The sequence below is a fragment of the Anser cygnoides genome, chromosome 1 (assembly GCF_040182565.1).
Source record: "Anser cygnoides isolate HZ-2024a breed goose chromosome 1, Taihu_goose_T2T_genome, whole genome shotgun sequence".
In the NCBI taxonomy this organism is placed as follows: Eukaryota; Metazoa; Chordata; class Aves; order Anseriformes; family Anatidae; genus Anser; species Anser cygnoides.
This window is the reverse complement of record NC_089873.1, coordinates 128,883,747-128,902,249: the sequence shown is the minus strand read 5'-3', so window position 1 is coordinate 128,902,249 and position 18,503 is coordinate 128,883,747. Positions and strand designations below refer to the sequence as shown.

Genomic DNA, 18,503 nt, shown 5'->3' with positions numbered 1-18,503 from the left:
CTCTTTTAAGCTATTAATTTACTGGAAGGACTTTATGGCTAGTTAGTACCTATGACGCTTTACAAAGAGCAATCAGAACAAAGTAGCTCTTTGTCAAGTGAGAAAAAAAAAACTTGCTTAATATTATCATCTGCCACCTCCTGTAATTTTGTGACAATAAAACTTAAACTGGTTACTGCAAAACTCTTAAATGCAGTAGAACATAATTTTATTATTCATATAAGAAAAAAAAAAGTGTTAATGCAAGTTTTACATAAAGGCTCCTAGTCCTATGTTTTAAAGCTTTACATTCATTAGAGGTAACTGAGATACAACGGACAAAGGCTGAATACATGCCACTAGGTGATGTAGCATCAAGAGATCGATCTGAAGTCTGTAAATTCACTACTGCCCATCCACATTGCACTAATCACGTTGAGGTGATTAAGGGAAAAAATTGAGAGAAACAGACATATTTTTACAGTTACAATACATACCCACATTGCTTAATTTTTTGTACTCATCAGTAGTTTGTATGATTATATAAACATACATACATAATCAGTATGATAGTGAGAGCATGTCTTAAGAAAATTCAAAGTTCATCAATATTGTTCCTTATATATAGGTAGTTCTTTGCATTTCCTAGGGCTCCAAGGTGGAAAACATCCTTGCACAGAGGACCAGTGTAAGTCCCATGACCTCACTTGCACTTCATTTTGGCCTTGAAGCAGATTAATTGTGAATTTTCTCTGCAAAAAGGTGGGTGTATCACTCTATATTCATGACGGTCTATAAAGAGAAGCAAGGAAATGTATCCAAATATCTGGTGCTTGGTAAATCATTTACTCAAATTGGGCTATTAAAACAAGGAAATGAAGAACATTTGAACTTCTAATTCATACAGCTTTGCTTTTCATAACCATAAAAGTCTGAAGAAGTTTTTAAACAAATATATATATATTTTTCTGTTACCATTCAATGGCATGATCTCGACTATTGGTATCTTTACAGTCAGAATCAAGAAACATATCCTTGTAGATCCTCCCACATAAGCAAAACATATCTGGAGCAGGGTGATCACATGTCTGCAGGACTTGAAGCATGACTTGCAGTGCCTTCTCCCTGTCACCTGCATTATTTCTTCTGAAATCAAATACAAAGAATAAAATAAATGAGTTCAGATCTGAAACAGCAACTGCAAGATGGCGCAATAATATTATCCCCGTCTATCTTATAAGCCCATCCATCACTGCTATATACAGATTTTACTTTATTTACACTGATGTATGAGTGTTGGTTCGTTGATAAAAACAAATGTATTCTTTTCTCATGGGACTCTACTTCTAGCTCACCTAAGAACTGATTTAAGCTCAGAATTCCTCTATGAAAAAAAGTCTGTCATCTCACTTGATTCTTTCCCGTGTAAGTGGGCAGACTCTGCTGATATTCCAGTGAGGAAGAATGTTAGTTAAGCGATTGTTTCTGAAAATGCTGATGATTTGCAGCAGTCTGGCTGATAGCTCATTCAGCTATGACCAGGATTTGTATTATTGAATCCAGAGGATCCAAAACCAGTATTGGACAATACTGACTGAGTACAGAAGAAGCCAGGTCAATTCTACTTCAGACAAAAGAGTGATAGAGATCAATATGGGGACTTAGAACTACAAGAAAAATAAAAGGACAAAACTGATTTGTATTTATCTCTTAATTAAAATTCTTCAGTTTGGAGAAAAATTGGGGGAAAAACAGCTGTCATAAAGCTTGTATTTGGTGAAATATATATCAATTGCATCAGTAAGAAAAAAACAGTGATTAAATATCATTTCAGTTCCTTATTATTATTAAACAGAACATGAGAATTTCTACCTCACTTTACCTTGTTGGTCTTTAAGTTTAGAATTCACTATTTATTGCAAAATGTCGCTTAGAACAAACAAAAATGTTTATTTGCAAGAGTAAAGCAAACACAGCTTTAGAGCTTAATAGCCTCTCCAAGACATTTTTTAATCACTCAAGAAATCTAAAATATTTACCGACCCCCTTTCAGAACTGTTTACAATTTCCTGATCCCTACCTAGGTATTCAGGAACAGGCTTACAAGTACTATGATTACTTTGTCAGCAGTATCAGTAGGAGATAAGAGTTTCTGGTGAATCTAGTATTTGCAGACCCTGAAAGGATTAATATGTACTGCAAAATGGCTCAGTTTCTTAGGTAACCACCTGATGCAACAAAACCAATAACCACACATCTGCAGGAAAACAACAACAACAAAAACAGGCTGTTGTGCACGTTAGGTGATGGAGAACACGTAATAAGATTAAAGAGATTTGTAGCTACCTGTGCAGGCTTTATCCTGCCTTTAGTGTCAGTGGCACAGAGTAAACTTTCACAGCAAGTACTTGCATATTTTTGAAGCATTATTTTCTTCAGATTGATTGTTGTTCTGAAACTAATACTGGTCTTCTCTAATGAGCAGACAAGGAGAAACTTGGTATCTTCTTTTAGTTTTACAGGAAATTAAATGAAATTTTAAAGTGTGGGGGTAAAATCCATAGCACTGGTCACAAGCTTCATACAAACCTCTTCTGAACTAACCAGAGTCTCTGAGCTAGGTATCATTGTTGTTAAGATGAATAAAGAGAAAACTGGGTAAACAAAGCTTAGAACAAAATTGGGCCCTAAAACATAAGTCCAACAGCTCCCAATAAGCACATGCATAATGATCAGAAAACTTGTCATGTGCTGAAGCTTTTGATGAAAAAGCAAGGAATGCACGAGCACCTAACTTACAGCACTTTCATATGAAAAAAAGACTGCTTCCAAGACAAGACAAATGGACTCAACTCTGTCCTGCGTGAAATCAGGTTAAATTAACAAAATTAAGGTATGTTTTATATTGGTTGAAACAACTTTAAAAAACAAAACAAAACAACCACCACCACCACCAGCAAAAAACAATGCATAAAGCAAGACTGATTAAAATAGGACAGTGCACATATTAACTCTTTTGGACATCAAAGGATGAACCTGCACACACTGAAAAAAAAAATATGAGGAGCATTTCATGAGACCAAGACATAAAGAACCAGTGTGTTAGAGACCTCAAAATTAAAGGCTTCTATCTCATAGTAAGGAATGCTATGATTTATTTGGTTCATATAAGGTAAAAAGCAAATCTTCATTAAAAATATATTGTTCAGTGCTAAATTTCATTTATTTTAAACAAGTATACAATAACACAGGATATTATTAAACAAAAATCAGTTTAGACACTTTTATATAAATGGTATTTTTCACTGCGGCATAATTTGATGACTCTTGGGCAATATAAACCCAATTACAAAAATCTACAAATTTAGGAACAGTTATAAACCTATCAAGCAATCCCCAAAAGAGAGGACTAACAAAGAAAAAATAAAATAAAATAATAAATAAAATAAATACAATAAAATAAAAATTAAAAAGGTCACATAATTTAGGCTACAAGCAACTTCTATATGTCAACATGAAAATATACTGTTTCATAACATACAGGACCTGTTACACATGACCAAGAAAAATTTTCGCCTGTTATTTCATACCCCGCACTTTAGAATCTGCACGTCTGACAGTTTATAACTTGCTTTAACGTGTCTTGAAAACAGGCCTGTAATGCTATCAATGCAGTAAAAGAGATTACCATATATTCTCAAGGCTGTAGCACTGGCATCTATTTTATTTGCCCAATATCCATTAGATAAGCTTCCCCAGCCTCCTCAGTCCCCACATAGAATTGTGGCAAAGTGAATCACAAAATTGCAGGTTGGAAGGGACTTCTGAAGGTCATCTAATAGGATCTCCTGCTCAGAGCAGGACCATCTCCCAACAATAGATTTTTCTAAAAAGCTGAATCTTTGTATTGGGTTTATGTGACAAGGTTTTGGTAGCAGTGGGGCTGCAGGGGTGGCCTCTGTGAGCAGAGCCCAGCAGCTGCCCCATGTCAGAGCAGAGCCAGCTCCAGCCAGTTCCAAAAGGGACCCAGTGCTGGCCAGAGCTGAGCCATTGAGCAACACTGGTTGTGCCTCTGGGAGAGCAGATTTAAGGAAGTGAAAAAAAAAAAAAAAAAACCCTGCTGTACAACAGCAGCTGGGAGAAGGGAGTGAGAAGCAGCCCAGCAGCCCCCAGGTCAGTGCAGCAGGAGGGCAGGAGGTGCTCCAGGCAGGCAGCAGCAGTTCCCCTGCGGCCTGTGGAGAGGCCCCTGGTGGAGCAGGCTGTCCCCCTGCAGCCCATGGGTCCCACACGGAGCAGATCTCCACGCTGCAGCCCGTGGAGGAGCCCCCGGTGGAGCAGGTGGATGTGGCCTGGAGGAGGCTGCGGCCCATGGAGAGCCCCCGCAGGAGCAGGCCCCGGGCCGGAGCTGCAGCCCGTGGAGAGGAGCCCACGCAGGAGCAGGGGGTCTGGGGGGAGCTGCCGCCCGTGGGGGACCCGTGCTGGAGCAGTTTGCTCCTGGGGGATGGACCCCGTGGTACGGAGCCGTGTGGGAGCAGTGCTTGAAGAGCTGCTGCCTGTGGGCAGCCCCCGCAGGCTCAGTTCGGGCAGGACGGCATCCCGTGGGAGGGACCCCACGGGGAGCAGGGGCAGAGTGACCGTGAGGGAGCGGCAGAGACAAAGCGTCAGGGACTGACCGCAGCCCCCAACTCCTTGGTTACAGGCCAACTTACACTGAAGTATATATGTTCCTCATGGTATGACACACACCAGTCACTTTGGAGACTAAGTACTAATTTGAAATAGGCATTTTTACTTGGCAGTGTTCAGCACACAATTTGTTAGCCTCTTCATTTCTGGGATATGATACAACTTAAACAACTTTGCATATACATGCAGTGAAGTCCTAAGGTTGCCCAGGGGTGTGCTCATGCTCTCTCCTTATATCGTACACACAGCATCTTTCTTAGCTATTGATATTTAAGGTAACTGAGACGCTAAGTTTCAAATTAAAAACTCGTGAACTGCTAACAGCACCAGAAACACGCCTTCTGGAAATGAGTCCTGTCCCCATTCCTCACCTGCACCATTCTCTAGGCCTCTCCCGCTGAAAGCTCAAAAGTAATTTGTTGGGGTTTGCTTTAGTGCGTTCAAGTTTTCTCTGTGATTGTACTAATGGAGAAAGGTTACAAAACCAGCAATCATTCATAATTTGCAGAAAACTGAATCTTTATATAAATCTATCCTCCTTTTCCCTTCCCAAATTTACATGATAAACAGAAAATTTACTGCCGCTGTCTCAGGAAGTCACTGAGCCACAAGTTGGTGGATGCAGTGGGAGTATTTGGGGAGATTTTATCACTATACATTTTCTGTCTCCATACTCTTCCCTAGATATCTGCTACTGACCACTGTCAGATGGGAATCTAAGCTAGCAAGAAATACACCCTGAGAGATTATGGCCATCCTAATGCTGTTTCTCTCCCCTAACTCACAAACATCTCAAAAATCATATTGACATCAGTCTCTTACCTGGAACAACGCTGCCTTTCAGCAACAAGCAAACTCTTTTTTTCACCTTCTTTTTCATTTTATAGCTTCACACTTCCTTCATCTCCCTCAAATCCATTATCTTCTCTGAATCCTTTCTCCATTGCAGTCATTACAATGAGTCCTTATTTTAAATATCCCTAAAACAAAACTTGTTCATGTTTCATAGGCTGGTTGTACCAGCTTTAAAGCTTTGGAGCCAAAACTACACTCAGTGAACAAAGTCTTTGTCCAATGAAGTTAACAGGAACAGAAGGGATTTCACTAGTACAAGAATTAGCTTGTATTGCAAGTACGAGGTGATAGAATTTTTTTCTTCTTCTTCACCTTTTTGTTCACATCTTCTCCTGTATGGCTTGTTTCCATCTGTCTAGCTGGAGACTACATACTACGAAAGACCTTATATCAGTGAAAAATAATTTGTTCAATGGAATGCAACTTTAGTTTCCTTTGTATGCCATTTTTACTTATTGATTTACCTTCTCTTATTAGTTTAAGCAAGCAGATTTCTTGAAGAGCTATGTACAGGAGAACAAACAAAACAGAAACATGTTTCTGAAAACCTTTCCCACACAGCGTTACATTCAAAAACAGTAACCTGTTTTTTCCACTGCACTCCTATATAGATCTTGACTATCTTGTGATTTCAGCCTTGAAGCTGCTAGTTTATGGCATGTATTGCCATTAAAACACCTGATCTCACTGTCACGTAGCAGAGAGAATGTGAATGAGACAACATCGTGTTAGTATAAATACAACCATTCAAAAAATAACTGGTCTTTCTAGACAACAGTGTGTGCATTTATTATCCTATACAACACCTTTACTTACAACGATATGCAATTGATATTAAAATGTGAATTTTTCATTTTCTTGCACAAAAATAAGAACATTGAGTTAGTTACAGATGTCACGGTGACTGCATGGCAGATAATCTGAACTGCTAATAACTGTATAGAAAAGTACAGCAAAAAATATTTCCAAAAATTCATAATTTTTGAGACTTGCAATAACTAATTTTATTAGAGTTATTGCACATAACCTTTACTTTAAAAGATAATTATAATTAATTTGTGAGTTAAGACATTTCACTGAGGATGCAATTTGATTGAAGAACCAATTTGACTGAAGAACATTTGATATTCACAAAAGTGAATGAGGAAACAAGACCCCAAATTAAGCTTTGAGATTGGAACTAAATTTGCAGGTCTTCAGATAGCCATGACAATGAAAAAATAGCATTTTTTTTGCTCATGTACACTTCAGATGTTTCATGCAAGCCTCTTATGTGAAATGAGGAACCCCATGTGATTTTTCTAATCTGAGTCATCAGAGAACAGAATTACATTTCAAATAACCCAGTGCATTTCAATGGGAATAATTTCCTATAGCTACCATTACTCACAATTACTAGTGATTTTCTACTTGCACTCTGTTAATCCCTTCACTTGGTAATTGCTTTTTGTGTGTGCGTATTGTTAAAACACAGCATGCTGAGTTAAATAACAGTGACTGCAGATGCCCTCATCTTTAATAAGTGAGGACAGAACTGCCTTGGAAAGAGACCGAAGTCTTCATAGCTTTGGCTTCATGCCTGGCCTGGTCTGAAAGTAGCCAGAATCTACTCTGTTTTGAACAAAATTTGACATAACCTTTGCCTCTTTGCAAGCTTCCAGACTTTGAAACTGTGTAACATCTGGTAACTCCAGCTTTGGTAAGTAAGGGTAACTGAAAGGTATACATTCAAACAAGTATACTGCAAAAACTTTGCTATGCAGAACTAAATTACTGAAGTAGATCCTAAGCAAACATCCAGTTGACATCCATCTTAGCATTTGAATTAACTATAAACATCTGTACTTCGTCTACTGTATATATATACACACACACTACAGCAGCAGGAAATAAAACTATGAAGAACAAACTAGCATCCTTTTTCATTACTCTCCTAACCCGATTACAAACAAACAAGTAAAATTCATAGAAACGGATTGCAAAGCTTTCCTGTTCCATTGATCATGATTTGTTCTGCTCACATGACTTGCTCAATGCTTTTTAGATAATTTGAGGCAATATGAAGTACAGAACAAGAAGCCGTTCACTTAACTCTAAAATGATTAAATAGGAGAAGGTATTCTATAACCTTTCTTTAGAACGTGTTGTCACATTTACTTGCTTTCTATGAAAGAATGGTGGAAAACAATAGTAGGCTTTTCAAAAATAATTAGAATAGCAATAAAAATACCTTTAAAATCTTTTTTCATCATTTGCACCCCCCCAAAAAAAAAAACCTCAAGCAAAAATGTAACTGTTGCTTATAACGAATTCACATGATACTTTAAAACATTGAAATACAAAAGGCATAAATATATGCATGCAACATAAGAAAGTAAATCAAATTACTTTACATGCTCATTTCCCTTGAGAAGATGCTTGTTAAAAAGGGGGAGGGGGGGGAAGCGGGGGAGGAAAGGGAGCAGAAAACAGCCATAATATTGGAGAACCAGTTTTAACATCATGCCATACATGCAGGTGGTACTCCTACCTTCTTTTCATGAATTAAGATAGTTATTGCATTAGATTTCCAGGCAAATTACTTATTGCAAGAGTATCTGGAAACATTCATCCATTCAGATTTTCTAAAACATCAAAATGAGGGTGAAAGCTTCCATCATGCTTTTTTCTTTAAAAGAAAAAGCTCCTTGTAGACACCTCCAAGCTGAGAATGTTTACTTAGAGAACTTCATGCATTTTTGTGTTACTTACACATCTGTGAAGTAACACTACTGTTCTATTTCTCCATGATGTGGTGATGAATAACTCAGCTATTGCAACAACAAGAATGAAAGGACCCACAAGGAACTTAATGATATTTCATGTGTGGGGTGGAGAACTGTGATGTATAATAAAAATGCATTTATCATACTGTACAGGCACATCTTTGATAAGCAGAACATCACAAAATATTGAAATACTGACCAGCTGACCTCCAGCTACACGCACCAGGCAAAGCTCTAAATGGAAAAAATCAGACAGCCTTCAACTAGACATATTTAAAACAGAGAAATTAAAATGGAAACAATTCAGAAATTTCTTAGCTTTCAAGGATCTTGGAATATGAGAACATCCTTTCACAGCAGCTCACACACCTCACCTACTCCTTACATTATGTTTGCCTCCCAGGCAAGGTACACTCATGGACTGAAGCAAAGAGCCATCTACCTCTGAAACAGCCACAGCCAGCCCTCAGTGACACAGCATCTTACTTCATCCCAAAGGTGTGAATACAAATATTGAAAACATTCATGTTGCACGTTTGGGCTGAACGTAAACTTGAAGATGTGTCCCATCCTATGCCTAAGGTAAGATATAGTCAGAACTAAATCTTAGTTGGGAGGCAAAGAGAACAATGTTTTTACACCAACCCACATCTGCATTAAAGAGAGCACTCTCTACTTCTGTGTGGAGTCAAAATTAATTAGCTTAGAAAACTTTAGAGGAATGACTTTTTGCTCTCTAGAGCTTCTAAACAAGCAGTCAGGAGGGTGACCTGGAAAAAAGCTTGGAAACATGCACAATCCCATCATTGCAAATGTCCATTACTAGCCTCAAGGTTATTATTAGACATTAGAGATGACAAATTTAAGGTGCTCTCAATGCTCCAAGACGGAAATCTGGGAAGAAGGTATTGATCTGGAAGAGAGGCTTTGCTTAATAACATGCTGTGTGAATCAGGGTACCAGAAACGTACATGCAGATGTCTGCTTCTCTATAACATACAATAATACTAAGTGCTGTACTGTCCTGCAGAGTACTCTGCAGGCAGGCCCAGGCTTGCTTCGCTCACGATCCAAGCCGGGTCCGACCCAGGCTGTCTCTGAACCAGAAGACATGCAGCTAGGCTGGAACGGTGCCCAGCCTGAAGTCATACACCCTGTCTCTTCCCTTAACACGGCTTGTTAACTTGGATCCAGAACTGCACACAGCTGTGGTTCAGGTTGAGCTTGTGTCCGCTGAATGTACCAGCAACGGCCCACGGCCCTCAGAAGTGATCCCTTACCACTTGCCTGCCACATCGCTAGCTCTGTGCAGCGCTTGAACAGCACTGTCTTGAAAACACCGAGTGCAATTAGTTGCCAACAGAACTCAGTTACGGATGCCAAGAGGAAATAAATGAACAACTTTCTCTGTTGTTTATGCTCACAGTTCCGGCACACTTTCATAATAAAATTAAGCAAACATTAACTTCAGCAGGCTTTGATATTCTTGCAACTACTAATTGTTTTGCTTTTGATGTATTTTGTCTCTGGTGCGCTCAATTAGCAATACTAAGCAACATCTAGACTGCTCTGTACACTAACATTAATAGAATCTTAAAGGAAAACATTGTTCTGTATTTTTATAAACGGATTCTAACAAAACTTCATCAAAATTATTCTTAAAAAAATAAGTGGTTCAAAGATCCCAAAGAAGATGCTAAAAGCAATACCCTGGGGGACTTTTTTTAACTCAAGTGGACTTGTTCTGAAAATGTTCAAGTCCTAAACTCTGGACTTTGGTCCCGCACTTTGTTCCAAGAAGGCAAAAACTTCCGTAGAAGGGAAATTCTGCAATCTTACTAGCGGAAAATTGGTCATTCATTTCTGAAAAAAAAAGTTCTGTAGCAATGTTTAAATTGTTCCCATAACAGAAGTGGAGTCATGCTGGTTCAGGCTAATGATGAATTTAATGAAATCTGCCAATGGAAAAAGCAGGTGTGTAAGCAAATCCATTTTGTCTTGTCTTAAACAAGGGCTCTGTTGGCAATGCTGAAACAACACAGAAGATTTAATGTAAAGAATTTAATACAAAGAATTTGAAGACAAAGAGGGCAAGGAAATGTACCAGTTTTAATATGCACATGTAAATGATGAAGTTTTAAAAACTGTAGTCTGATCAAATCAGGGTATTTTCCTAAGGACAAGGCATGATCCTGACCCTAACATCTTGAGTCAAATTCCCAAAATAATGGAAAGTTGGAAAAACTTTCTTCAAAAAAAAATAAAAAATTAGGGCCAAGTCCTTTTTGTTGAAACCACTTATCAAGAAAGCAGCGTGATATCTTAAGGAAACTTGAATTTCAGAAGCTTTCAGAGATCAAGCCTGCAGTTTTTAGGGGTTGGAGGGAAAAAGGTGGAAAATCATACCATAAAATGATAACTGTACAGCCAGGAAGCAAACTACAACAAGGTTTAAAGTATATATCATCATAAGAAGCAGCAAAACACTGGTTCCTACTTTAAAATACTGTCTTGTGTTGTACGTAAAAATTTTATACCAAAAGTCCATTTTCTCTTATTTTTAGGCAGCCAAATGAGAAAAGTATCTTTCATATCTTTCATTAGATGTGATAAATACCAGAGCAAACTGCAAAATTCCATCTTCGTGTATTCAGATCTAAATTTTCTGAAAGATATACTTCAGGAAAAGAAGTTAACAGACTCAGTAAAAGGTTAATCAGCTAAGATTTAATAGTACATGATATCAGGAGTGGAGGAGAATCAAGACAACCAGTGTTTGTTTCCAGTCTTAAAACAAACAACACCACAAAATCAAAAACAAACAAACAAAAACACACAAACAAAAAAACACAACTATGTATCTTGAGTTATATGTAAGAATTATATATTTGATGTCAAGAACTAAATATTAATAATTTGTCCTCCTCCTTATTCAAAAGGCTTTGTCATCATTCAAGTTTGGGTTAGGGTTCCAAACATCGGTCAAGTTATCCTTTTCTTTGAGAAATTTGGGCATTGTCAGGTATCTGATGAATTTTATATCACAGACATACTTCCAATTGTAATCAATTCACATTTCAGAACTGTTTTCTTTTTCTTTTTTATATACAAAAGCATTTTAAGTAGGTTTTACTCCAGCCTTCAAAGAAATCTCTATAGCTAGTTGTCATAAAAGCACAGACATTAGAATTATGCACAGCATCAGTCCCACCTATGCTGTATGCTCTAAATGCTCTGTATTACTACTGCATTCTTCAAAGATCACTTAAGACTACTTGCTAGTGCATCACATTCAGATGATCACTCAGCCTGTTAACAAACCACCAGATCCTTTTCAAAAATCACTTCCTTCTATGAACTTTTCAACTGGCATGTACTGCGTTCTTTGTTCATTTGTATGACCTTGCATATAGTTGCATGCGAATGAAGTTCTTTTTGTAGTGAACACATTATATAAAATGCTGTATGAAGACTGTTTCTTGGCATGGAAATGAAGAAGCAATATCCGGTATTTTTCTGAGCAATGTTTCTGTATTTACTCCTTAGTTTGATGAAACTGGCAAATGGTACCAGACTTATTACAACTTCCAAAAAAAATGCCACAAGAAAAAAAAAGTCTGGTGGGGATTCCCCATCAACAACTGTTTTTCTAGATCTGTAACTAAATTCTTATAATCCTTTTGGTGTCTTAATCCCATCCTGATGTTGCCTTTTTTTTTTTTTCTCTCTCCTTTAAGTTTGATTGCAGGTCACAACTTTTAACAACATGCAAATTGCATCTAAGCAGTTACTTTCATTATTACATCTAATCTCGTTTGTACAACATCTACTTTCTGATACAATCATCATATGAATTCTTTAGAAATAAAGCAAATATTATACATAGCCACTACAAAAATCTGTAGCTATCTAGAAGAGTTCAATAATATATTGTTGTGCTTCGTAATCTAGGAGAGCTAAATCAGTAGAGAGCCTGTAGGTCCAGATTGCATTTCAGTCTTTCAAGGAAGCTGCATCATGAACATGTATTCACAGACCAAGCAGTACTTGCTAACTATGACTTCGATAACTCACCAATAAGTCTATTATGCTAAACTTTTCAAGATGTTCAGAATAAGCAGTGACTCAGAATAAACAATCTCAGCCTGGCCAAGAACCCGCTGGTATCAGTGGAGTCTTTCGCTATTACTCTGGTGGCCTTTGGAACAGATCTTATTGTCTGAACTATACGTTGAAATATAAACTCATGTGGAACAACAGCAATATAATGAAACATCCTCAAAAAATTATCCTTACCGATTCAATGCAAAAGCGTAATGAAATTTAATGTTGTGTTGATCAGCCAGATCACAGGTAGGAAGCATTTCAAGTGTTTCTACCAGCTTCACCATAGCATCATAGTCCTAGCAGGAATTCAAATAAATAAATAAATAAATAAAAATGAAAGAAAAAAAGAAGCTGAAGAATACCGCCATCAGAGGAAAACATCACTAAACTAATGCATCGTGACTAGAGAGTATCTCAGGTGGACTGTTCCTAAAAAAGTCAGTGACAGCTACAAAACTTTTAAAAAATAAAACAGGGACTTTTCTATCCACGTCAGCCCACGCCTTTTCTTTCATTCATTGTCACATAAACATTGCTGAAGAGGCCGGTTTACTGAGATCATAGATGGCCTCACACTACTTTATCTGTTTGTTCATTATGTATTTGAAGATGAATACATTTCTCAAAGGGACCTTTCAAAAGAAAGAAAACGCTCACCAGAGATGATCGAAATGAAGTTGGGTAAAAGGCTGCATGAAAATACACATCTCAGAAAGGAAAGTTAGGTAACAAAGGGCAATATGGTCACCCACAGCTCTCATGACTTATTTATACTTACCAAATAACCAACTTAGCTTCTGATAGAAAACATTGCTGTTGAATGGTTTGAAGTATGTTTTAAAAGTGATATCAATACACAGATTAGCTGTGTTTTAGCAAAAGTAGAATTTATTTAAAAACAAAATCAAGAAAAGGTGCAGTTACATTTTAAAAAGAAATTAAGATTTCTTTGAATGATAGTTCTCAACTTGGGCACCTCTGGCCAAAACAGTGGTCAAGACAAATGTCTTTTCTTGGTTTCTGAAATTATTTGACCTTGGGGCAGAGGAAGAAGGGGAGGGAACAGAAAAGCAAACATCTTGCCTTTTTTTTTTTTAAAGGAGATTAAAAATGACAGAAAACAAAGGAGGAGACCTCCAGAAGTCATCTAATCAGTGCCTCTTGTTCATAGGTAAAACAAATAAGAGTCTAAGGCCCCGCAAATAGCCTAATAGTCAAGTCAAACTGTTAATGCAGAAATGCAGTGTCAGCTTTGAATCACTGTTTAACAAATGATGAAGTGTGCAACAAATACCCAAAATCCCATGGTAAAATCATCTTTCTTAGTCTTTAGAAACATACCTGTATATCTCGGTAAGAAAGAAGCAGGTTTATGACAATATCAGAAGTCAGCACTTCAGTATTATCCATTCGAAGTTTAATTCTGGCCAGCTCCTTAGCAAGTTCATCTCCTTGATACTTCTCTCTAGCTTTTCTAATATCATTTAGCAGTGTTTCTTTATAATAGGCACTAAAGAAGTAAAAGAGATATTTGGGAAGAAGACTGTTATTTCTTATGAATCATAGAATCATTTAAGTTGGAAAAGACTTTTAAGATTGTCAAAGCCAACCACCAACCTGACCTACTAAGTTCCATCACTAAACCATGTCCCTTAGTGCCATGTCCAATGGCTCCAAGGATGGGGACTCTACCACCTCCCTGAGCAGGGGAGGGAAACCATGAAACCTGGTTGAATTTATAATAAAAGCTATAATTTCTAATTAAAAGTACCGTTTCCTCAGAATGAAGTCTACATTAAATGTTTCATCTAAGTTTATATTTTTCATTAAATCATTACACATGTTCTACCTTGCTTCACCTCAGCCTGTGGGGCTATATATATATATCAATACCAGGATTTTGAGATAATTTTATTACCACAGTAAAACTGCGGCATATTTTGGCCCATTACTGACCATGATAAACGTGGCACTTTGTATCTCTATCCTTAAGAAGGCAGCAATTGGAATAATAAAGTGACACAGAGAGAAAAGACTACTGTGATATAAAGAGGAGATATGGGGTTTTATAACCAAAGGAGGAAAGAAAATTTCAGACAAAGAAACCAAAACAAAAACAACCTACCAAAAGCTTATTTCATTGTAGTCTGTTTGATGAATATAACGCATAATGTGTATTAATATAACACATAACAACATTAAATCCCCCAGTAGGTGTTTTACACTTTATTTATACTAATATCAGTGCACAGTGCAACACCAGATATTTTATAGAATACAAATTTATATCTATATTATCAATATGGCAGTTATAAACTACCTTGACAGGCTACTTAGAGCTAACATTATCTGGAGCAGATTATGGAGTCAATATCTGGGAAGTCAGCAGATGGTGCCTGACATCCTCAAGTGCACACAGTGCCTCTTTTGTTTACAAATGAGTATCACTAGTATTCAACTTTGCTAAACACTACGCCCTACACACAGCAAAGAAAAGTAAGTGCTCCAAAACATTATGTCTTCCATTGAATGCATATGATTTTTATAATGCAAGACAGCAAGGTCACAGTAGGTACTACTGGAAAGCTTTTAATAGTTGTTCTACTGTCAAGTACAGGTTAGGCCTAATTTACCACATATTACCAATGTCAAGTTTCTATCCAGTACTGCCTTCTCCCAGGCTAATGATAATTAGTCCTTTTGTTAACCAAACCAAAAGGAGATGATGTTTTTTGAAATTATGTTTTTCAAAAGTATCCAAATGACTTAGGAATGGAAGTCTCACTCTTAAGGAAGATTTAACACATAGCTTGAATAAATTTGAATAGGTTTTTAGAAGAAATGTAGGGTCATCTAGCTACTTCTTCTTCTTCATAGAGCTCTACCACAATAGCGTCTAATTCTGCACCAGTACAAAAGCCTTTTCAGGCACTTTAGCCTGAAAATGGAAGAGAAAAAAATGGCTTTACTGCAGGGCTTTCAACACAATTATCAAAGAGAAATCACTCACAGCCTTGGTTGTAAATGGCAGACACAAAATATACAGGTAGCTTTGGATAGCTCTTTCCCAGAGCACCATTTCATAATGACACAAATGCTAAATGGTACCAAAATTAATTGTTACCAGGACCAACTACTAAGCTGGTTGTGCTACAAATTTCCTGACACCTGCATCGCCTAGCACAGCTGACCAGCTTTAGTGAGTTTCTGCTTCTCCTCTTGTCCGTCTTCTCAAAGTGGGCCTGTGTTGCCTCCCTGTAGCCTTCCCTCTAGCACTGCATTGGAGAAGGAGGGAACCTGTGTTTCCTCAGGCCAGCAATATCCCATTCACAGAGAACAGCATAAACTGGTGTGGATGGAGGTAGAAGGGCAAGGTGAATGTGGGCTGGGACATCTATAGATCCTAACAGTGGGACTGGGAGAGCACAAAGCACAAAGGAAGGCAATGGGGAAAGAGAAAGAAATCTGATGGCCCTCAATGCTACCTTATGCTTCAGACACTGGGGAAAAGACAACCAAGAAGCTCAGTCTCTCCCATTTTTTTCCAGAAAAATAAACAAAAACAGACTGCAGAGTACATGGAAAGCAATTCAGAGAGAGACACTTTCATCTCCAGCCCCAGTACTCAGAACTCCAACAATCCCTTGTATAAGTGGCTTAACAGTATCTCATTTATTATGTGATATCAGAAGGCTAATATTAAAACAAACAACAAAACATAGAAGGGTTACATTTTATTGCTGCCTTACATATATACTTATTTGGTGACAGGAAAAAAATGGTCTTTGGCTTTGAGTTCTATGAAGAGGCTGTGATCTTATCTTCTGTTACAACCTCATGCCCTGCAATTCATATTGAAACACTTTGCCTTACCTGTGGACTGACCTTGCTTACTGATATTTCAGGAAGTAACCATAAATCACTTTCTAACGTAACACGGCTAGTTAACTGCAACAGCTGCAGGACATTGATACAGAAAGCAGTAAAGTTAGAAGCCTCTTTAACACTGTATTAACTGCAGCAAAAAATCAATGCTACTAGAGATTCTGCATCTCTCCATTACATTAAAAAGAGAATATCAAAGGTTCTGGAAGTTTATGTGTTACAAAATTACCATGATGTAACATGAACATCCTTGAGAAGGCTGATAAACCTGTCCACCAGCGGGACACAAAGCGGCCCGAGGATATTGTCCCAGCTGGGTTGCATATACTCAGAAGCTCTTCGCTGGGCATCACTTTCACAGCAAAAGTAGTCAGCACATGGTGTGACAATGTACGGAATAAAATAGTAATTGCCACTGGAAGCCTAAAAGAAAAACAAATCTAGTTTAGAAAACAAAGGAAAGTGGAAATATGTTTCTGTATATAAAGAATTCTTTTACTGTCAGAAAAAAACAGCTAGATTAGGCATGGTGCGCTGTTTAACACAGGATTTGCAAGCATTAAATTAAAGGAATTTTCTGTGAAAGAGTTACAAATATTAACAGGAGTAATGAAAAAGGGTCTGGATCTGAACAATATAATAAAGCTGTTCAATTTTTTGATGTGATGCATGGACCCCAAGAGGGCCTGGCAGGACAAGCTAACCTTCTGGTCCCACATTTTTCAGGTCAGGGAAGATGTATGTGCATCCTCTAGGCTTACTCTGTGCTAGGAAGGATATGATGCAGAGCTCACCATAAACCACAAGAGAAATCCAGAGACACAGGCATTTTAAGGACTTTATGGAGATGCTTAATCCAGAAAAGCTTACAAAACATCTGCTTCAAGCTGGCATTAACACCAAATAATAATAACAAAAACAACAACAACAAAAATAAACCCATCATGAAATGTCTCATAACATATCTAAGACTTTTAACACAAAATTCTCAAGGAAAAAAAAAAACCTTAAGAGGCTACAAATAGCATAAATATGATCAAGGTGCTGAAATGCGAGAGAAAATGGGGAAATGTCCTTCAGACCTCAAATACAATACATTCAGATTTTTCAACTCCTGAGCAAGACCCAAAAAAGACAACTAAGAAGTATTTCACAACTACTCTAAGCACCAGTATCCTATTTTGAGCTAAAACAATTCTCTGCTGTTTAATAGAAAAGTAAAAAGTCAGCCAAACAATGCATTCAGAGTAACTAAGTGTGAACCTTGAAGTCAGTGTGATACAGCTAATGAAATCAGCTACCAGTGAATATCCTTCTGCTGTCACCTTGGGGATACGAAGGCATTAAATGCCTCCTGCAACATCATACTTTTTATTTTTCATGTCATCTAAACCTGCAGTAAAGCAGCAGCCATTTAAAGTTACTGTGAACAGTGGGAGAACGCTGAGATGCCTGAAAGAACAGATATGAGGATGGCGTGTTTTTATATGCATTAATACACTGGATAAGAGAAATAAGCTGTTCACAGGAAACAATAACAAATAAAGGCGTGCACTTACTGCAAATACAGACAGGAAAAAACCTGCATCAGGGACATCCTGTTACTGATCTGAGTCTGTAAGGATTTTGAATTTTAAGTGATTTCTAACAGATAAAGATGGAGGTACAAGGCTTCTCCACTAACCTTGTGGTACAGTATCTCTGTTGCAACAATATCATTATCTGTTGCAATGTTATCTTTACTTCATACTAAAAAAGTTGGGAAACTTGCAACCCAAGCAACCAGTATGTTAAAACAATTTAGCCTGAGGTTTATTCAAATAAACACTAAGTTCAGCACCATACAAAAGCTGCTTGTCTACAAATTATGTTTTTAAGCCTGTAATAATGAATTAGATCTTCCTGCAATGGGGAAAAACAGAAAGAAAAAAAAAAAAGAAAGTATGATGGATCTTGTGATGTAAAGAGAGCTGCAGTTATATCCTGAAAAAGAAAAACGATTTTCAGAAAATATTAATTGTATGTATGAAACACCATATTTGTCATGTTTGGCCAGCATCTCATCTGTTTGACCAAGGTTTTTGCCTCGTTTTGGGTATGAAATCTGTTCAATTAAAAACACATTTGTGTGTGCAGAAGTCAGGAAGCCTGCACATATTTTGGCACATGACCTTGTCTGAAGAGCAGCCGGCACAGCTGTACCTCCAAAAATTAGTTTGCCATGTT

General features: G+C 37.5%; 1 protein-coding gene across 5 annotated transcripts in view; it reads right to left on the bottom strand.

Annotated features, from left to right (window-relative positions):
- MAP3K15 (mitogen-activated protein kinase kinase kinase 15) overlaps nucleotides 1–18,503 on the bottom strand; it is an 87,254-nt gene that overhangs the window by 32,624 nt on the left and 36,127 nt on the right. For all 5 annotated transcript variants that reach the window (XR_010826150.1, XM_066981146.1, XM_013184008.3 and 2 more), the window contains 4 exons: nucleotides 16,507–16,700; nucleotides 13,734–13,902; nucleotides 12,582–12,688; nucleotides 955–1,125 (listed from right to left, as the gene is read on the bottom strand). Coding sequence is in view for 4 of the 5 variants with exons in the window: in XM_066981146.1 (XP_066837247.1) it covers nucleotides 955–1,125; nucleotides 12,582–12,688; nucleotides 13,734–13,902; nucleotides 16,507–16,700 (641 nt within the window). In the remaining variant the exon portion in view is untranslated. The remainder of the gene's footprint in view (nucleotides 1–954; nucleotides 1,126–12,581; nucleotides 12,689–13,733; nucleotides 13,903–16,506; nucleotides 16,701–18,503) is intronic.